Genomic DNA, 23,071 nt, shown 5'->3' with positions numbered 1-23,071 from the left:
AGATGGCAATGTTTCATATACTGTATGGCCACTGAGAAAGGAGCCAGTGCTCTGAAACGCGTCTGGCAGTCATACAGTAGTAACATCTTGATTTATATGGTCCAGACCTAGGACACAAGTGGAAGCTTCCATTTTTCAGCTAATTACCTTTTACCGACATATTAGGAATGAAGGAGGAAGCAGTACACCGCACCCAGCTCTGAATCAGACGCTTGGGAACTAACGGGTTGAGACTCGCAAGCACGTGGACTCGGTGCAGGAGAAACCCTATACAACCATGGTGCGGTAAGAACCTCCGTACCAAATATCCAACGTTACAACATTAGCGGGAGGGGGTAAGTGCATGACCCCATACATTACAATATTACAAGTCCACCGCAAGTGATACATCGCTGATGTTACACAGACAACTCTACCTACGGAACACAGATAATTGCCTGAATACTCAGTTATACTCAGTTATTTTCTGAACACTGTGGAGTGATCACTGCCATACTCGCTATTTTAACTATTTGATTACCAGATACTTTTGGACCAATCAAAAATATAGGTATACAGATAAGTTATATTATTATACTTACATCATTCTATTAATATAGTCTGAAATACTATCTGGAGTACCATCTGATACGATACATAAGTTCTGGATGAACTAACAAATGCATATAAAATAACCAGTATGATATTTGCTGAATATTAAGCAGTATTAAATCGATGTACTGAACTGAGGGTATAATAATCATGCATGATATTTTCTCACCATATTGGAGTAACAATTCATAATAGGATCATGTTATATATGGATTTCAATTGACTATTTAGTATTTTAGTGTAATTTATTGTATTTCTATTTTTATTTTATTTTATTTTTTTCCTTACCCCTTGGGCTTGACTTATTTATATTTGTCTAATGTTGTTTTAAATAAATGTATAGTGTCACATGCAAAACCAGTAGGAGGAGTGCCTACCGTTTTTCTTATAATTTAAAAAAATGGCCAGAAACCGTTTTAAAAAATCATTACAGACCTTCACCGATCCCCGCCAGTGCTGCCAGGATAGATTTGCTTAGCCAATCACTGATGAGACGAGTCACCAGTAAGGCCAGTGATTTGCCAAGCAGCTCTTTCCTGGTATTTCTGGTTTTAAAAACAAGAAAGTGGCGAGCGTCAGTGGTGAGGGATCAGTGGAGGTAATTATACTTCAATTTCTTTTAAAGATTCCCTCCCAGAAAACCCTTTTAAAGACAGTCTGTCACCTCCAAAATCTGTTTCAAAATAAACATACAACAATGTAAGCTAGGTACCCAAAATATAGCCACACCATTCTTCTGAAAATCAAGTCCTCTATTTTTAAGGCAAAAAAGGTTTTCGGTGCACCATGGGCAGGGCCACTCTGTTTGGTGCACTTGGATTCCCCTGAAATTTAAAGGAACTGTCACTCAAACAAGAGGGTGAGGCATTGCGAGACATTACTGGCAACAAGATAGTGTGCCTATTGGAGCGGCTCCACCCACAGTGCACCACACCAAAAAGAAGCATTTCTCAGGATTAGAGGACTGGATTTTTACAAGAAAAGTACGGTTATTTCTCGGGGCTCCTGTCCTACATGGCGGTATGCTTACTTTGAAACCGATTTTCGTAGGTTACAAATTCCCTTTAAAATTTCCATTTGAATCAACCGTTGATGCTGCTACATCTTAGCTCTAAGGAAGACAAAAAAAAAACGAAACAGGAAAAATGGGAACTGGAATATCATATCTGAAAGATAGGCTTTCTACATATCCATATAGTAAATATAATGTGGGCGGCATGGGTCTCAGCTTCTTATTTTAACAGAGGCTCCTTTATAAACATAGAGGATAACATGTAAGGGTTTAGTGAATGAGGCGTGGAAGGTGTGCAAGTGTCTGATGGGGTCACACAGCTGGTAGAAGGACAGACGCCCAGCCTCATAGTCTAAGAAGACTCCAAGTGTTGGACAAGTTGGATTTACATCAAGGACTAGGTTTACTGAGTTGTGAAATGCTGAACATTTTTTATCAGACAGAAACAAACACCAAGATTTATCGTTATGGTCCATACCAGACTGATAACCATTCCTTTCTATACTGGGATAGGACATTCCAATGCCACAGGCTCCTATCTGGTTCCACACTACCTCCCAGTAATGTCGTCCTGAGGAGAAGCTACATCTGCTTAATACCTGGCAGTATGTCTGGAACCTTCCTGGAGATTCTGGTCGGCCCTGGTTTTCTTTCAAACGTAATGCTGTTCTCAGATCTTCTGACAATGCCACCCATGTATGAGCCGTGTCCACATCCAGCAGAATGTCAGGAACATGGATCCTGAGCTCTGATGTTACATAGGTGACAACATCCTTCATAGATTGGTGTAATATTGATGAGATCAGAACATCTTCCAGATCATCAGCCATCTCATCACTGACTGCAGCTTTTTCTTCTTCTGCCTCCACACTCTTATCACTAAGGGATGCTCTTTGGTCTGATAACTGTAGGACAGTTTTTGAGTCATAACCATTATCATGCACTTTGGGGTCAGATATATGAACTTCAGCTTCTCCTGGGACCAGTCCCACCTCCTCAGAATTGATCATCTGTCCACCCTCTCCCCTTGTGTCCTCCTTACTACTACATACTGTAATGTCACTTTTTTGTAAGAGTCTTATTGGGTCAGTGACATGAAACATCTCCTCCATGTGACGTATCTTCCTGGACAGCTCATCCTTCTCTATTTCCATTTTCTTGATCCGATCATCTATCTGGGACAACATCTTAATCTCCTGCCTGGAGATCTTATTCAGAACTTTGTTTTCTGCAATTTCCAGTTGCTCTTTAATGTTAATAAATAACTTATTGATGTTCTTCCTCTTCTCAGAGGCTTTCTTCTGTATTTTCCCCTTATCATTGTGCAGACTCTGGATTTTTGCCAGAATGTTTGCTTTCTGTGGGTTTAGTTCATCCAGATATTTTATCAAGTTCTTTCTCTTCTTCTCTGAAGCCTCATCTAGACATTCCACCTGGTGTCCCCTGTGCTTGTCGAATAGACAGCAAGACACACATAGGCAAGTTGCGTCCTGCAGGCAGTAATACTCCAGAACCTTCTTGTGGATGGAACATTTTTTCTTTCCAAAGGAACTGGTGGGTTCTGTTAATACATGGTCCATCGTCTGGTTGTGGACGGTCACGTGGTCGTCACATAGAGAGTTCTCACACTGCAGACATGACTTCACAGCTGGTACAGGAGACTTTGTGCAGTAACTACAGAAGGTTCTGGTCTTCTCCATATCAGGCTGAGTAGATAAGAAACGCTCCACTATATTACTTAGCTTCCGGTTCTTCTCCAGGGCCGGACGCTCTGGATATTCCGCTCTGCAGTCAGGACAGGAATACACTCCGCCTGCCTCCTGTGCATCCAGCACACTTACAATACACGAGCGGCAGAAGTTGTGTCCACATCTCAGGGATCCGGGATCCGTATAGAGGCTCAGGCAGATGGAGCAGTTCAGCTCGTCCCTCAGGTCAGCAGATGCAATTGTAGCAAGTAAGAGCAGGAATCGAAAGTGGACAGGTTTTTCTACCTACGAAGGGCGGAGATCTTATGAGAACAAACTTTTAACCCCTGCAGCTCAGAGACTGTGTTTAGTCCTGATTTAAAATGGAGAACACAATGATTGTGATTGACAGAGTCCTCAGCCCTGATACTGGCTTCTGACCTCTGGATTGTCTCTGACCATGCTTCATCTTCTGCCACTGACAATCATCATCATCATCAGCTGCTGCCTTTACACCAGTGTTCTGTTCAATACCACTTCTCACCACCGTGTCTGCTATTAGACTCAGTTCACACTTACTGCGGTTCTAACTGCAACTTGCGCTATTAGAGCGTTACCTGTTGTCTGACTCAGTGAGTCAGCTGTCAACCATATTAGCTAATCCTTTAGGTAGTGGTTCAGTTTCTCGCTTGCTGAGTTCTGTCCTGTCTCCTGTGAGAGTGTTCATACTCAACCTCATACTCGATACCAAGAAAACAAAGGAGCTAATTCTGTATTTTAGGAAGAAGAAACGAAATGGACACCATCCCATTAGCATTAATGGTGGAAACGTGGAGATAGTTCAAAGTTTCAGATTCTTGGGAGTTCATATTAGTCAGGACCTGTCATGGATAAAAAAAACACAACAGAAATTACAAAAAAAGGCCTTCAAAGGCTTTATTTTCTGAGGAGTCTGAAGAAAGCACAACTCCCAAAACAGCTGCTAGTCAATTTTTACAGGTGCACCATAGAATCTGTGATCACATACTGCATTACAGTGTGGTCCTCCGGCTGCTCTTCTGAGGACAAGAAGACCCTCAAGCGCATCATCAGAATGGCTGGCAGAATCACTGGTACTCAGCTACCATCACTGGAGGACATCTTCACTGCTCGCTGCAGCAACAGGGCAAAAATTATCTGCGGGGATCCAACTCACCCCGGCCACAGCCTTTTCATTCCCCTACCCTCTGGTAGGCGTCTTAGAGCCCTACATGCCCGCACCACTAGGCTGAAGAACAGCTTTTACCCCAAAGCAATCAGTCTCTTAAATGCTCAGAGACTATTGCCCCTTCCTAGGATAGAAACTACCACAGACTGAAAGTGACTGCTGCATTCATGAACCCATGATGATCTCTTGTCTGCAGTGGTGTCTGAATCAGTGTATATATACTCTCAAGCACTTCCACTTTGCTCTTGCTATATATATATACAGTACAGACCAAAAGTTTGGACACACCTTCTCATTCAAAGAGTTTTCTTTATTTTCATGACTATGAAGGCATCAAAACTATGAATTAACACATGTGGAATTATATACATAACAAACAAGTGTGAAACAACTGAAAATATGTCATATTCTGGGTTCTTCAAAGTAGCCACCTTTTGCTTTGATTACTGCTTTGCACACTCTTGGCATTCTCTTGATAAGCTTCAAGAAGTAGTCCCCTGAAATGGTTTTCACTTCACAGGTGTGCCCTGTCAAGTTTAATAAGTGGGATTTCTTGCCTTATAAATGGGGTTGGGACCATCAGTTGCGTTGAGGAGAAGTCAGGTGGATACACAGCTGATAGTCCTACTGAATAGACTGTTAGAATTGGTATTATGGCAAGAAAAAAGCAGCTAAGTGAAGAAAAACGAGTGGCCATCATTACTTTAAGAAATGAAGGTCAGTCAGTCAGCCGAAAAATTGGGAAAACTTTGAAAGTAAGGGCTATTTGACCATGAAGGAGAGTGATGGGGTTCTGCGCCAGATGACCTGGCCTCCACAGTCACCGGTCCTGAACCCAATCGAGATGGTTTGGGGTGAGCTGGACCGCAGAGTGAAGGCAAAAGGGCCAACAAGTGCTAAGCATCTCTGGGAACTCCTTCAAGACTGTTGGAAGACCATTTCAGGGGACTACCTCTTGAAGCTCATCAAGAGAATGCCAAGAGTGTGCAAAGCAGTAATCAAAGCAAAAGGTGGCTACTTTGAAGAACCTAATATATTACATATTTTCTGTTGTTTCACACTTGTTTGTTATGTATATAATTCCACATGTGTTAATTCATAGTTTTGATGCCTTTATAGTCATGAAAATAAAGAAAACTCTTTGAATGAGAAGGTGTGTCCAAACTTTTGGTCTGTACTGTATATATGCTGTGAACTGGGAATAGTAATGCTTTCTAGTGCAATGTTTTTTGTTTTTTTTCTAGTGTAATGCTTTAGTTTAAATGTCAGTTCTTGTTCCTCTGTCCATGGCATCTAGGATTGCTCCAAACAACATTTCATTGTATTGTACATTGTATTACATTGTATTGTACAGTGACAATAAAGGCATCTTATCTTATCTGAATAACACCCTAGGGGTTAGTGGCTACCATCCCTTAGTTGACACAGAGAATCCACATTCTCTGGTTTGACCAGTGGGTTCTACCCACTGGTCGTAACAATTATAAAGAAGTAACATACTTAGGGAAGTAAGCTTCTGCTGCTGTTAGGACTAAGGCAAAATAGATTAACGTTCGAAAAATCAACGCTTTCCTTACTTCCTAACCAGCAGCACAATAATGGGGAATTGACAAGGGCCTTCTTGTGTGGTAGAACTCAAATAGATTGCCACAGAGCAGTCTCTTCTGAGAACCGTAAATCCAACATACGGTGCGAGCTCCATGCTACTCGCAAAAATCTGATCCAGCAAGATCAGACTTCATCAGCCCAACAGGTGGACACTGCTCTAAAAGGGTCTATAACAGAATTAGGCAGAACCGAATTTTGAAAAAAGTGGACTAGTCTAGCCATAAAATATCTATCGAGGGTATGAATGGTGGCTATTAAGCGTATTGTTCCTTCCTGAATTTAAATAATAAATTCTCAACCTTCCTGATCTCTTTACTCCAGCCTAAACAGATCGCAGGACATGGGATTATAGATTATACTGAACCCCATTCACCCAACTTGAAACCTACTACCCATAAAATAAAAGAGACACATGGACACATTATATAATGGATAAATTTAGGCAATGGCCAACTTTATTGAAGAACAGCTCAATATTATATAACCATATACATTCCATTAATAATAACCACTGATTAGGCCAGCCATAAGCTTGACCTAAATACCCGAATCAACTTGTCCGCTTGCCACTTACTGGCGAGCGACCTTACCCCTCCTTTTAATAAAGTGACTGTGACAAAACAACAAATAAAAGAAAGAAGAGAAAGGAGACAGGAGGCCGCGCCCTGTGTGTGTGGCTGTATGACAGTTTTATGGCACTTTATACAAGAAGCGCTTACCATTTGTTGTTGTGTGAAGCCACAACAACTGTAGGATGCTTTTGCTGGTATTCTCCCGTCCAGCGTGCGGGGTCCTGTACTGCTGCCAAGGTTCCTTTTCTCTGCCACAGGTGTGGCAAGAGAGATCAAGTATTGGAGATAAAAAATAGTGATTTTTCTGAACCTTTTTTATCGGCGCTGAAAACAGGAGGCAATGTTCTGCTTAATATTGTAAAAAAGAAGGTGGATTTTTATTTTTTTGTATGACAAAAGAATAAAAATCCACTTTCTTTTTTACAATATTGCGCAGAACATTGCCTCCTGTTTTCGGCGCCGATAAAAAAGGTTCAGAAAAATCACAATTTTTTATAAAACAACAAATAAAGGGAGGGCGGGCGGGGCAGCTGGATCCTAACGCATAGCTTGGCAGACAGCCTAATACCGGCCACCTCGTATTATATACAAAATCTACCCCACCACCCCAGACCTATCCTCCAATGCCCTACTTGTTGCTGGGGACCCAAAACTTCCTAGCAGGGCTGGTGCAAGGATTTTTGCCAACACAAGCGAAGCTACATTTTGCCGCCCTTCCCCCCCTCGCAGCTCACCTGGCCCTGGTCCCGTCTGCAGAAGCTGGCTTCTCCTCTGTGTGGTCCTGTTATCTTCTCTCTGCTGAAGACAATCGCTGGTTTGAGGACCGTATTTTTTGCCCTCTAAGACGCACCTAGTTTTTAGAGGATAATAAGAAAAAAATATTTTCCATTACACCTCAGGTCAGAACAGCAATCAGACCCCCAATGTTAATCAGACCTCAGATTAGACCCCCAATGTTAATCAGACCTCAGATCAGACCCCCATGTCAGCCATCATGCCCCCATGTCACATTTCCCCCCCTCCATGTCACATTTCTCCCCCTCATTTTTATATAATCCCCTCTGTCACATCACCCCCATGTCACATTTCTCCCCCCATGTCACATTTCACCCCCTCAAGGACTCAATGTCACATTTTTCCCCCTCCATGTCAAATCAACTATGTCACATCAGCCCTCCATGTCACATTTCTCCCCCTCCTTGTCACATTTCTCCCCCTCCAAACCATGTTACATCACCCCCTTCGTGTCACATCATGATCACATCATTACCCCATATTGAGTCATAATCCAGTCCCCCCCATGGCACATCATCCCCCCACCCCCCGGCCGGCCCTGGCCCCATCCCCATGTCACAAGTAAATGATTTAAAAATAAATAAAAGAAGGTTCATTTTTCAGCCCTCCCACAGGGTGCGCCCTAAGGCGGCCGCTTGGTCTGCCTTATGGGAGCGCCGGCCCTGCTTCCTATCAAAAAATCGTAGGGATGGAACCAGGGAAAGGAGCGTCAGAGGGTGTTACCTGGATACTCCCCGGTGCATGGTCGCGCACAGATGCAGGTGCCGGTGCGAACCAGCGTGTTGTAAAAGCAAGTGCGCATGCGCAAAATGGCGCCTAAAACGGAAGTCGACACCACAAACCGGAAAAGCACCCTGGCACCGACGTCACCTCCGGGCGCCAAGCCGCGCCCATACATCCAATGGAACGCAAACAAGTGAGGAGCGTAATGGAGCGCAATGGAACGCAAAGGGCAAGGGTGGATGTTGTTAATACAAACATATAAATCGAGCACAAAAGGTATCCATCAATAAGCAAGCCGGTAACAAAGATCGGATTAAATATTTTAACATGATTTAGTGTTTTAAGTCAATTTCGAGGGGGTAACTACATGATTATATGTACAGTGTGATTATAAGTGAACAAGCAACAAGTCCAAGTCATGGGCCATAATGGACCCATAATCAGGACAATAGTTCATACATATATTAAATAAATAACACATGATCAGCAGTGACTACATGATTATATATACAAGACATAAATAGGCAATGATAAACCTGCCATCAGGCAAAATAATTTATGCACAACGAAACAAACTATAATTAGGTACAAAAATAGATACATGCATAAACAAGTGATACATTTTTAATTAATATGTCTCAATAAATTATGTTTTATTCTTGGAGGTGCGGCTCAGTTATGGTATTTCTTTTCTTAGTTTAGGGAAACACTATCTTGACGGGAAAATTCCAGCCAAAAACCCAATACTAGCCCTGGGGATAATCATAATCCCATGAAGATCCCTAGGGAATGGAGATTATATTCCTCATTAGAGGAAAGCTCATAACAGACACTGGAAGGAAAATACCTGATTATAGTTACCAAAGAACAATCCTTTTGGAGTAAAGTCTGATAATACCATTAGAAAAAAACCTTGTCGGGGAGGAATCTGAAGTACAGATCCACTGCTGACAAGACTAGGATCTCCCTCATCTCACGGCAGATGTCATGGCTTGATGGAAATAACCTCTTTAGGCTAGATATGTATGTCGGACCTCATCCAGAGGTTTAAAGGGAGATGATGTTAGAACATATAAGGACTAATGCCAAGTCCTATTTTGACACAGATTCTGAATATGGAAGACCACATCTTAGCAAAACTTTGAACCTATTTATCAAAGACTCTTGCGACAAGGATATATTTGCAGAATGGCCAAAATTTAGACGCTTTAGGTCCAAATTCTTCCTGCAAGAAGCCTACCAGGTTGATAATATGTGGTTTAAAACTATCCACTCCTTGAGTAGCCTTCAAGCTGAAGAAATTCACTTGATTCTTGTGTAAGCCCTTTAAGTACATTGAGACCTGGCTTTGACAAGGTCTTCATGACTATGTCTGAGAGGCCACTAGGTTGCTATAGTGGCTGTCCAGTTGAGTCTCCACAGGTCATGGCAGAGCTGAGTGCTCTAGATACACATGATTTTCACTGGGAGAAGTTATCAGTTATACCCCTGACTCAGCTGAATGAGTTGGGAACAAAATTACTTTTTTATGGATTGGAGACCAGAGTGTAGCAAGGTTTTCATGACTGAATCAGAGAGGCCTCTAGATAGTAATAGAGGCTGATCAACCTTCAGGCTGAGACTGAACTTCTGCAGGTCTTGGCAGAGTTTAGTGCCGTAGACATACGATCTGCAGTGGGGGAAATCTCCATTCACACCCTTGACTCATTTAAATGACTTGGTAAGTATGACCATTTGGTAGATTGAGACCCAAAGTGTGGCAAAGTCTTCATGACTGAACCAGAGAGGCCTCTGGATGGTAATAGAGACTGGTCAACCTTAAAGCTGTCAGACTGAACCTCTTCAGGTTGTAGTATCTGCAGTGGGGGAAGTCTCCAGTTACACCCTTGACTTGATTAATGCGTTGGGAAACACAACCTTTTGGTAGATTGAGACCCAAAATGTGGCATGGTCTTTATGACTACTTTGAATCCAGAGGAAAAAAAGCTGTCTGGTTTGAGAGCTGCACTTATACAAGCAGACAAACAACGCAAGTTTGTGAGCTTTCGTGTGTTTGATTTCAAGTGTGTGTTTGTATTAAGTGTGTGACATTAGATTATGTGAGTATCTGTTTGAGCTAAATTATTTGTGTGCATTGCTGAGTGGCTGTGCTTGACTTTATTGTACTCTATACCAAGTCAGAGCAGTGCAATCTAGTTTATACACTGTGACTTGCTTTTGCTGCCAGGTTTATTTCAGAGCAGCTGATAGTCTACTGTGATTACATGTTTTTTTTTATTTATTTATTTTCTCTTCCTTCTCCAAGGTGTTGCACAGGTGAGTAATTAGGGTGTTGCTATCTAATTAGAAGTTAAAGAGGACCTTTCACCACTCCTGACATTCCTGTTTTAATAGCTTCATGCATTCCCCATGTAATAACAATTCTGGAACATCTATTCTTATGTCTCTATGTTGTGCCATTCCTTTATTATTTCTACTAGAAGTTATGAATGAATTGCTAGCAGTCTGCAGTAAGGGTACAGAGGGGAGGTAACCAGTTTGGGGGGGGGGGGGGGGGTGTACCTGTACAGTATCACTCTATCCAATCAGTGCTGCCATTGTCAGACTGTGCAGGTACACCCCTCCAACTAGTTACCTCCCCTCTGTACCCTTACTGCAGACTGCTAGCAATTCATTCATAACTTATAGTAGAAATAATAAAGGAATGGCACAACATAGAGACATAAGAATGGATGCTCCAGAATTGTTATTGCATGGGGAATGCATGAAGCTATTAAAACAGGCACGTCAGGAGCGGTGAAAGGTCCTCTTTAACCACTTAAGGACCACAGGTTTATACCCCCCTAAAGACCAGGCCCTTTTTTACAATTCTGCACTACACTACTTTCACCGTTTATTGCTCGGTCATGCAACTTACCACCCAAATGAATTTTATCTCCTTTTCTTCTCACTAATAGAGCTTTCATTTGGTGGTATTTCATTGCTGCTGACATTTTAACTTTTTTTGTTATTAATCGAAATTTAACGATTTTTTTGCAAAAAAATGACATTTTTCACTTTCAGTTGTAAAATTTTGCAAAAAAAACGAGATCCATATAGAAATTTTGCTCTAAATTTATAGTTCTACATGTCTTTGATAAAAAAAAAATGTTTGGGTAAAAAAAAAATGGTTTGGGTAAAAGTTATAGCGTTTACAAACTATGGTACAGAAATGTGAATTTCCGCTTTTTGAAGCAGCTCTGACTTTCTGAGCACCTGTCATGTTTCCTGAGGTTCTACAATGGCCAGACAGTACAAACACCCCACAAATGACCCCATTTCGGAAAGTACACACCCTAAGGTATTCGCTGATGGGCATAGTGAGTTCATAGAACTTTTTATTTTTTGTCACAAGTTAGCGGAAAATGATGATTTTTTTTTTTTTTTCTTACAAAGTCTCATATTCCACTAACTTGTGACAAAAAATAAAAACTTCTATGAACTCACTATGCCCATCACGAAATACCTTGGGGTCTCTTCTTTCCAAAATGGGGTCACTTGTGGGGTAGTTATACTGCCCTGGCATTCTAGGGGCCCAAATGTGTGGTATGGAGTTTGAAATCAAATTCTGTAAAAAATGACCTGTGAAATCCGAAAGGTGCTCTTTGGAATATGGGCCCCTTTGCCCACCTAGGCTGCAAAAAGTGTCACACATCTGGTATCTCTGTATTCAGGAGAAGTTGAGGAATGTGTTTTGGGGTGTCTTTTTACATATACCCATGCTGGGTGAGATAAATATCTTGGTCAAATGCTAACTTTGTATAAAAAAATGGGAAAAGTTGTCTTTTGCCAAGATATTTCTCTCACCCAGCATGGGTATATGTAAAATGACACCCCAAAACACATTCCCCACCTTCTCCTGAGTACGGCGATACCAGATGTGTGACACTTTTTTGCAGCCTAGGTGGGCAAAGGGGCCCATATTCCAAAGAGCACCTTTCGGATTTCACAGGTCATTTTTTACAGAATTTGATTTCAAACTCCTTACCACACATTTGGGCCCCTAGAATGCCAGGGCAGTATAACTACCCCACAAGTGACCACATTTTGGAAAGAAGACACCCCAAGGTATTCCGTGAGGGGCATGGAAAGTTCCTAGAATTTTTTATTTTTTGTCACAAGTTAGTGGAAAATGATGATTATTTTATTTTTTATTTTTTTCATACAAAGTCTCATATTCCACTAACTTGTGACAAAAAATAAAAACTTCCATGAACTCACTATGCCCATCAGCGAATACCTTGGGGTCTCTTCTTTCCAAAATGGGGTCACTTGTGGGGTAGTTATACTGCCCTGGCATTCTAGGGGCCCGAATGTGTGGTAAGGAGTTTGAAATCAAATTCTGTAAAAAATGACCTGTGAAATCCGAAAGGTGCTCTTTGGAATATGGGCCCCTTTGCCCACCTAGGCTGCAAAAAAGTGTCACACATCTGGTATCGCCGTACTCAGGAGAAGTTGAGGAATGTGTTTTGGGGTGTCTTTTTACATATACCCATGCTGGATGAGATAAATATCTTGGTCAAATGCCAACTTTGTATAAAAAAATGGGAAAAGTTGTCTTTTGCCAAGATATTTCTCTCACCCAGCAGGGGTATATGTAAAATGACACCCCAAAACACATTCCCCACCTTCTCCTGAGTACGGGGATACCAGATGTGTGACACTTTTTTGCAGCCTAGGTGGGCAAAGGGGCCCATATTCCAAAGAGCACCTTTCGGATTTCACAGGTCATTTTTTACACATTTTGATTTCAAACTCCTTACCACACATTTGGGCCCCTAGAATGCCAGGGCAGTATAACTACCCCACAAGTGACCCCATTTTGGAAAGAAGAGACCCCAAGGTATTCGTTGATGGGCATAGTGAGTTCATGGAAGTTTTTATTGTTTGTCACAAGTTAGTGGAATATGAGACTTTGTATGAAAAAAAACCAAAAAAAAAAAACCAGCATTTTCCACTAACTTGTGACAAAAAATAAAAAATTCTAGGAACTCGCCATGCTTCTCACGGAATACCTTGGGGTGTCTTCTTTCCAAAATGGGGTCACTTGTGGGGTAGTTACACTGCCCTGGCATTTTACAGGGGCCCTAATGTGTGGTAAGTAGGTAAATGACCTGTGAAATCCTAAAGGTGCTCTTTGGAATATGGGCCCCTTTGCCCACCTAGGCTGCAAAAAAGTGTCACACATGTGGTATCGCCGTATTCAGGAGAAGTTGGGGAATGTGTTTTGGGGTGTCATTTTACATATACCCTTGCTGGGTGAGAGAAATATCTTGGCAAAAGACAACTTTTCCCATTTTTTTATACAAAGTTGGCATTTGACCAAGATATTTCTCTCACCCAGCATGGGTATATGTAAAATGACACCCCAAAACACATTCCCCAACTTCTCCTGAGTACGGCGATACCAGATGTGTGACACTTTTTTGAAGCCTAGATGCGCAAAGGTGCCCAAATTCCTTTTAGGAGGGCATTTTTAGACATATGGATACCAGACTTCTTCTCACGCTTTGGGGCCCCTAGAATGCCAGGGCAGTATAAATACCCCACATGTGACCCCATTTTGGAAAGAAGACACCCCAAGGTATTCAATGAGGGGCATGGCGAGTTCATAGAAATTTTTTTTTTTTGGCACAAGTTAGCGGAAATTGATATTTTTTATTTTTTTCTCACAAAGTCTCCCGTTCCGCTAACTTGGGACAAAAATTTCAATCTTTCATGGACTCAATATGCCCCTCACGGAATACCTGGGGGTGTCTTCTTTCCGAAATGGGGTCACATGTGGGGTATTTATACTGCCCTGGCATTCTAGGGGCCCTAAAGCGTGAGAAGAAGTCTGGAATATAAATGTCTAAAAAATTTTACGCATTTGGTTTCCGTGAGGGGTATGGTGAGTTCATGTGAGATTTTATTTTTTGACACAAGTTAGTGGAATATGAGACTTTGTAAGAAAAAAAAAATAATAATTCCGCTAACTTGGGCCAAAAAAATGTCTGGAGCCTTACAGAGGGGTGATCAATGACAGGGGGGGTGATCAATGACAGGGGGGGTGATCAATGACAGGGGGTTGATCAATGACAGGGGGGTGATCAATGACAGGGGGGTGATCAGGGAGTCTATATGGGGTGATCACCACAGTCATTGATCACGCCCCTGTAAGGCTTCATTCAGACGTCCGGATGCGTTTTGCGGATCCGATCCATCTATCAGTGGATCCGTAAAAATCATGCGGACATCTGAATGGAGCTTTACAGGGGGGTAATCAATGACAGGGGGGTGATCAGGGAGTCTATATGGGGTGATCACCACAGTCATTAATCATGCCCCTGTAAGGCTTCATTCAGACGTCCGGATGCGTTTTGCGGATCCGATCCATCTATCAGTGGATCCGTAAAAATCATGCGGACGTCTGAATGGAGCTTTACAGGGGGGTAATCAATGACAGGGGGGTGATCAGGGAGTCTATATGGGGTGATCACCACAGTCATTGATCACGCCCCTGTAAGGCTTCATTCAGACGTCCGGATGCGTTTTGCGGATCCGATCCATCTATCAGTGCATCCGTAAAAATCATGCGGACATCTGAATGGAGCTTTACAGGGGGGTGATCAGGGAGTCTATATGGGGTGATCACCACAGTCATTGATCATGCCCCTGTAAGGCTTCATTCAGACGTCCGGATGCGTTTTGCGGATCCGATCCATCTATCAGTGGATCCGTAAAAATCATGCGGACATCTGAATGGAGCTTTACAGGGGGTTGATCAATGACAGGGGGGTAATCAATGACAGGGGGGTGATCAGGGAGTCTATATGGGGTGATCACCACAGTCATTGATCACGCCCCTGTAAGGCTTCATTCAGACGTCCGGATGCGTTTTGCGGATCCGATCCATCTATCAGTGGATCCGTAAAAATCATGCGGACATCTGAATGGAGCTTTACAGGGGGTTGATCAATGACAGGGGGGTAATCAATGACAGGGGGGTGATCAGGGAGTCTATATGGGGTGATCACCACAGTCATTGATCACGCCCCTGTAAGGCTTCATTCAGACGTCCGGATGCGTTTTGCGGATCCGATCCATCTATCAGTGGATCCGTAAAAATCATGCGGACGTCTGAATGGAGCTTTACAGGGGGGTAATCAATGACAGGGGGGTAATCAATGACAGGGGGGTGATCAGGGAGTCTATATGGGGTGATCAGGGGCTAATAAGGGGTTAATAAGTGACGGGGGGGGGGTGTAGTGTAGTGTAGTGGTGCTTGGTGCTACTTTACTGAGCTACCTGTGTCCTCTGGTGGTCGATCCAAACAAAGGGGACCACCAGAGGACCAGGTAGCAGGTATATTAGACGCTGTTATCAAAACAGCGTCTAATATACCTGTTAGGGGTTAAAAAAAACACATCTCCAGCCTGCCAGCGAACGATCGCCGCTGGCAGGCTGGAGATAAACTCTCTTACCTTCCGTTCCTGTGAGCGCGCGCGCCTGTGTGCGCGCGTTCACAGGAAATCTCGGCTCACGCGAGATGACGCCTATTGGCGTTAGTGTGACCTGGGAGCGCCGCAGAAATGACGCCTTTCGGCGTTAGCGTGACGGTAAGTGGTTAAATAGATATTCTTGAGGGCAGCTCAGTCCTTTGAATCCAGAGAATAAAAAAGCAGTCTGGTTTGAGAGCTGCACTTATACAAGCAGACAAATATCACAAGTTTGTGAGCGTCCGCGTGTTTGATTTCCAGTGTGTGTTTGTATTAAGTGTGTGACTTTAGATTTCGTGACTTGAGATTCAGGGACTTTAGGAGGACACTACAGTAAATAAAATTCTTATCAATGCACTGTATTGTATTTTTCTCTTTTCTTGCGTAATCCCCATTTAGTATGTGTTCCATTACTGACAGCGCAGTCCAGTGCACATTTTGTCTAATGTATGCAGTCCTGGAACAGCCGTTTTGAGGGTGCATTTCTTTGTTCAAGATGTGAACAAATTGCCCTTTTGGAATCACACATCGAGTATCAAACCAGGCGAGTTTCAACACTGAGAAGCGTTGACAATTTGGAAAAGAGTTTGCTGCTCACTAAGCAAGCACTCTATGGGGTAGATGTGGGGGAGGGTGGTAATGAGGAAGCTCAGGAAAGTGAGGTAGCTAGCTGGATAACAGTTAGAAAGCGGGGTAGAGGGAAGAGTGCCAGGGAGGCTAGAGTGCCCTGATCTGACGCACCCCAACAAGTTTGCACGTTTGGCAGATGAGGGGGATGTCAGTCCAGGGACGGCACTGCCGCAGCCGGACACTTCCTCTGCCAGTCAGGGGAATGTCGGCTCCAGTAAGCAGGGGACCAGGAGAGCAGGGCAGGCCAGACAGGTGCTGGTAGTGGGAGACTCTATTATTAGGGGTACAAATAGGGCAATCTGTCACAAAGACCGGGATCGTTGAACGGTGTGTTGTCTTCCTGGCGCTCGAGTTCGGCACATCGCGGATCGGGTTGACAGATTACTGGGAGGGGCTGGAGAAGATCCACATCGGAACCAATGACAAAGTTAGAGGTAGGTGGAGTGTCCTTCAAAATGATTTTAGGGATTTAGGTGACAAGCTTAGGGCAAGGACCTCAAAGGTAGTGTTTTCCAAAATACTGCCTGTACCACGAGCCACACAAGAAAGGCAACGGGAGATTAGGGAGGTTAACAAGTGGCTCAAGAACTGGTGTAGGAAGGAGGGGTTTGGGTTCCTGGAGAACTGGGCCGACTTCTCTGTCGGTTACAGGCTTTATCGTAGGGATGGGCTGCACCTCAATGGGGAAGGGGCAGCTGTGCTGGGGAGAAAGATGGCTAGAAGGTTGGAGGAGTGTTTAAACTAGGGACTGGGGGGGAGGGTAATTACGTTACAGGATGGGAAGATAGTGCAGATAGAGACCGGGGGCAAGGCAGTGGGACTGGGGGAGGAATAGAAGGAGGTACTAGAACAGTTCAGAAGAAAAGGTGTAGGGTAAAAAATATACATAAACCTCTTAATTGTATGTATACTAATGCCAGAAGCCTGACTAATAAAACTGGGGAACTGGAATTAGTGATGTGTGAGGAGGACTATGACATAGTGGGAATAACTGAGACATGGCTGGATGATAGCTATGACTGGGCAGTTAATGGACAGGGTTACAGTCTGTTTAGAAAGGATCGCCAAAACCGGAGAGGGAGAGGGGTTTGTCTTTATGTAAAGTCCTGTCTAAAGCCCACACTCCGAGAAGATATAAGTGAGGGACAGGAACATGTGGAGTCACTGTGGGTAGAAATACATTGAGGCAAAACCAATACTAAAATACTAATAGGAGTTTATTATAAACCACCTAATATACCAGAGTCCACAGAAAATCTGCTACTAAACGATATAGACGAAAGGTGGTTATTATGAGGGACTTCAACTATCCAGATATAGACTGGGAAACTGAAACCTGTATGTCTCATAAAGGAAACAGGTTCTTGGCAATAACCAAAGACAATTACCTTTCCCAACTGGTTCAGGACCCGACTAGAGGGACGGCCATACTGGACTGAGTATTAACCAATAGGCCTGACAGAACAACAGATGTGCAGGTCGGGGGACACCTGGAAAATAGTGACCATAAAGTAATAACCTTCCAATTGTCATTCAAAAGAGTGTTTTTTCAGGGTGGAACAAAAATACCAAACTACAAAAAAGCTAAATTTGGCCAACTAAGAGAGGCCATAGGCCTAACTAACTGGGACAAAGTCCTCAAAAATAAAAATACAGCCACAAAATGGGATATCTTTAAAAGCATCCTAAAATCTCATTGTGAGAGGTACATACCGTATGGCAATAAAAGGTTAAAGAACAAGAAGAAACCAATGTGGATAAATAGAACTGTAAAGAAGGCAATAAATGACAAAAAGAAAGCATTTAAATCACTAAAACAGGAGGGTAGCACGGAAGCACTGAAAAACTATGAGGAAAAAAATAGAATATGTAAAAAGCAAATAAAAGCAGCCAAACTAGAGACCGAGAGATTAGTTGCCAAAGAGAGCAAAACTAACCCTAAAATGTTCTCCAATTATATTAATGGTAAAAAGTATAAATCTGAAGGTGTCGGACCTCTACAGAACAATGTAAAGAATAAGGGGGTCAGTCAGCACATCCCAAAGCGCAGGGGCACGTTGCTATGGCTGAGAACAACACTATAAAACAAAACATGCAATGCAACAGCTCTCTGCAAATCAAATAAAGTACAAAATTGCATAATAATTGCAAGTGCTATACTAATAAGTTAGAGAGGCTTGGCAAATCATTTTGCACAAAATTATTTGAGCCCGTCTGCCGCACGTCAAGGCGATCTCTGTAAGACGGGTTCCTAACACTAAATTCTACCTGTTATGTGCCAGAGGAATAGAGAGCAATGAGGGGGAAGTTGCAGGGAGCGATGAGGAGAAAGCAAAGCTATTAAATAACAGGTCGAACTGGATGGACAGATGTCTTTTTTCGGCCTTACAAACTATGTTACTATGTATCAGAGAGGCCTTTAGATAGAAATAGAGGCTGGTCAACCTTCAGGCTGTCAGACTGAATCTTTCTAGATCTTGGCAGAGTTGAGTGGCCCAGAGGCTACACTGGTGTCAGTAAAACCCTTGACTCATCTGCATGAGTTGAGAACCATGACTCTTCAGCCCAAATGGTATGATGGCTGTACCATGGCTTGGTCTAACCCGATTTTCATCAATACCCTAGGTATGCTGGAAACTGGAGGGAACCTGTAGGCCAGCCTGTACCTCCAAGGAATGGACAGGGTATCTGCTGCCAAGGGATTGTCCTCCTAATACAGGAAAAGGAATATTTCCATCTTAGCACTGAATCTGATTGCCCTGAGATAAATCTCTGGTACTTCCCACATATTAGCAATCTGCTTGAAGATCTCTGGATTCAGGGACCATTCTCCTGGAACTGCTAGACCTTGACTCTGTTGGTCAGCAACAATGTTGAGGAAGCCTCAAATAAGTAAAGCAGATAGCTCAGGTTCAATTCTGTCCATGTTATGATCCTTCCCACTTCCTTAAGAAGGGTCTCTGATCTAGTGCCACCCTGCTTGTCTGCTCTTACATGGACTGCTTCCCCCTGAGTATGTGGGGCGCATCAGACAGGATCTTCTGTAGCATTAACTTCGGGAACCTCAGAGGAAATGCTCCACCTCTGGAGAGTACATATTTACCCTGAAAGACTGCTGTAAAGATTTTCATTTCATATCAGGTGAGGTCTTTATTATCTTATCCAGCTCTAAACCCACAGGTCTACTTGACTCATATCAGAGAGCAATTATCCGTGTTAATCTAAGCCATAGATTTGTCCAACAGTTCATCTAGTAGGAGCTGGCATCAAAGCAAACATATTATAGCTGGAAGTCTAGACCTGAAGGATATATTTCCTTAGGACTTTGGAGACCAGCCGCAGCAACCTGAGGGTAGGGCTGTCTAAGGCCTCTTTCACACTTGCGTTGTCCGGATCCGGCGTGTACTCCACTTGCCGGAATTACACTCCGGATCCGGAAAAACGCAAGTGTACTGAAAGCATTTGAAGACGGAACCGTCTTCCAAATGCTTTCAGTGTTACTATGGCACCCAGGACGCTATTAAAGTCCTGGTTGCCATAGTAGGAGCGGGGAGCGGGGGAGCGGTATACTTACAGTCCGTGCGGCTCCCCGGGCGCTCCAGAATGACGTCAGAGCGCCCCATGCGCATGGATGACGTGATCCATGCGATCACGTGATCCATGCGCTTGGGGCGCCCTGACGTCACTCTGGAGCGCCCGGGGAGCCGCACGGACGGTAAGTACACTGCTCCCCCGCTCCCCGCTACACTTACCATGGCTGTCAGGACTTTAGCGTCCCGGCAGCCATGGTAACCACTCTGAAAAAGTTAAATGTCGGCTCCGGCAATGCGCCGAAACGACGTTTAGCTTAAGGCCGGATCCGGATCAATGCCTTCCAATGGGCATTAATTCCGGATCCGGCCTTGCGGCAAGTGTTCCGGATTTTTGGCCGGAGCAAAAAGCGCAGCATGCTGCGGTATTTTCTCCGGCCAACAAACGTTCCGTACCGGAACTGAAGACATCCTGATGCATCCTGAACGGATTACTCTCCATTCAGAATGCATTAGGATAATCCTGATCAGGATTCTTCCGGCATAGAGCCCCGACGACGGAACTCTATGCCGGAAGACAATAACGCAGGTGTGAAAGAGCCCTAAGAGTACTCTCAGCTTGGAGGAGTGACCCACAGACAGGTGTCGAGCTCATATTTCCGTCCCAGCAGGTACAATAGAATGCAGGATAATATGCAGGGGTCGAGTCGAGGGGGAACGCGTGGGAACGGCGTTCCTGCACTTTTTTCATGGCAGGAACGCCGTTCCCTTTCAGCATGGTCTATGTGCGGCGGAGCAGGCAGTGTGCGGCGGCGGCGGCAGCAGGCAGTGTGCGGCGGCGGCGGGGCAGGCACTGAGATGAGCGCTTCCATTGTGGAAGCGAAGCGCTCATCTCCATGGTGATCTGTTTCTGTTTATATCGCTGTCCTCAGGACAGCGATACAAACAGAAGGCTCTGGAGGAGCAGGGCAGGGAGGTGTGTCCCTCTTCTATTTCCTACTAGGCCAGCAGCCTATCAGAGGCCGGCATAGGCGGCGCGATGACGTCATCGCGCCGCCGGCCTGAGCCGTACAGTGCTGGAGTCAGGACACAGGCTGAAAGATGCCTGCATCGCATCGCTCCAAAGAGGTAAGTATATTTGGGGTAAGTATATAAGTATATAAGAATTTAGGGGGCCCTGGAATTACTGGCACAGATTGTGTGGGGGGGGGGGGGGTGTCTGGTATTACTGCCACATGATTGGGGGGTCTGATATTACTGGCACATGATTGGGGGGGGGGGTCTGGTATAGTGGCACATGATTGGGGGGTCTGGTCTGGTATTACAATACTGCCACATGATTGGGTGGGTCTGGTATTACTGGCACATGATTTGGGGGGGGGGGTCTGGACCGTCTGGTATTACTGGCACATGATTGGGGGGGTCTGGTATTACTGGCACATGATTGGGGGGTCTGGTATTATACTGGCACATGATTGGGGAATTTGGGGGGGGTCTGGTGTTACTGGCACATGATTGGGGGGTCTGGTATTACTGGCACATCATTGGGGGGGTCTGGTATTACTGGCACGTGATTGGGGGGTCTGGTATTATACTGGCACATGGTTGGGGAATTTGGGGGGGGTCTGGTATTACTGGCACATGATTGGGGGGTCTGGTATTACTGGCACATGATTGGGGGGGTCTGGTATTACTGGCACGTGATTAGGGGTCTGGTATTATACTGGCACATGATTGGGGAATTTGGGGAGGTCTGATATTACTGGTACATGATTGGGGGGGGTCTGGTATTACTGGCACATGATTGGGGGTCTGATATTACTGGCACATGATTGGGGGGTCTGGTATTACTGGCACATGATTGGGGGGGGCTGTTATTACTGGCACATGATTGGGGGGGCTGTTATTACTGGCACATGATTGGGGGGGCTGTTATTACTGGCTGATGAGAGGCACTGGGGGGCTGATGAGAGGCACTGGGGCTCTTTTCTGAGGTCTGATTGGGGGTCATTCATATTGGGGTCTGAGCTGAGGTGTGATCTGAGGTCTTATTAACGTTGGGGATCTTATTGGGGCTGTTAGCTGAGGTCTGATTAACATTGGGGGTCTGATTGGTGGTCTGACCTGAGGTGTAATGAAAAATATTTTAAACTTATTGTGCCCACTTCCAGCCCGGAGCCCAGCTACACGTAGCTTTCAAAAGGCCATTCACATGTATTGTATTTTAAAGGGGTTTTCCCATCTCAGACAATGGGGGCATATCGCTAGGATATGCCCCCATTGTCTGATAGGTGCGGGTCCCTATACAGTTGTATTCAAAATTATTCAACCCCCAATGCTGTAAAGGGTTTTAGGGAATTTAGTGTACATTTGTAATTGTGTTCAGAATGAAATCTTACAAGGACTTTTTAAAGAACCAAATGCAACTAAAATAACATCAATTGTTTTTGTAATACAGTATTAAATGTTTTTTTTGTGATTTCTTCATTGACACAATTATTCAACCCCTTAAAGACTACCACTCTTAAGAACAGAGGTTCATTCAAGTGTTTTCGATCAGGTATTGGAAACACCTGTGGATGTCAAGGAGCAGCAATCAAGCATAATAAGCACCAATAAGGCAGATTTAAAAGGACTGTGATACTCAGCTCCTTCTAGACATTTACTGGTGTGTTTACAAACATGGTGAAGTCAAGAGAATGGTCCAGGAAGACAAGAGAAGAGGTGATTTCTCTTCACAGGAAGGGCAATGGCTATAAGAAGATTGCAAAGATGTTAAACAAACCAAGAGACACCATAAGAAGCATCATTCGCAAATTCAAGGCAAAGGGCACTGCTGAAACGCTACCTGGTCGTGGCAGAAAGAAGATGCTGACTTCGACTGCTGTGCGTTACCTGAAACGCAAAGTGGAGAAAAGTCCCCGTGTGACTGCTGAGGAACTGAAAAAAGATTTGTCAGATGTGGGTACTGAAGTTTCAGCTCAGACAATAAGGCGCACACTGCGTAATGAAGGCCTCCATGCCAGAACTCCCAGGCGCACCCCCTTGCTGTCTCCAATGAATAAGAAGAGTCGACTGCAGTATGCCAAAAGTCATGTGGACAAACCACAAAAGTTTTGGGATAGTGTTCTGTGGACTGATGAAACAAAATTAGAACTGTTTGGGCCCAAGGATCAACGCTATGTTTGGAGGAGGAAG

The 23,071-nt window shown here is 44.1% G+C and overlaps 1 protein-coding gene across 1 annotated transcript; it reads right to left on the bottom strand.

Annotated features, from left to right (window-relative positions):
- Window positions 1-1,017: 1,017 nt before the first annotated feature.
- Window positions 1,018-3,753, bottom strand: LOC121002616 (E3 ubiquitin/ISG15 ligase TRIM25-like). Its single transcript, XM_040434058.1, has 2 exons — window positions 3,733-3,753; window positions 1,018-3,597 (listed from the first exon to the last, which is right to left on the bottom strand). Exons 1-2 carry the CDS (start codon window positions 3,751-3,753, stop codon window positions 1,816-1,818), a joined length of 1,803 nt encoding a protein of 600 aa, XP_040289992.1. The 3' UTR covers window positions 1,018-1,815.
- Between the last annotated feature and the right edge of the window lie 19,318 nt (window positions 3,754-23,071).

Source organism: Bufo bufo, chromosome 5 (genome assembly GCF_905171765.1).
Source record: "Bufo bufo chromosome 5, aBufBuf1.1, whole genome shotgun sequence".
NCBI lineage: Eukaryota > Metazoa > Chordata > Amphibia > Anura > Bufonidae > Bufo > Bufo bufo.
The sequence above is the reverse complement of the archived record's forward strand: the minus strand, read 5'-3'. Positions and strand labels throughout refer to the sequence as shown.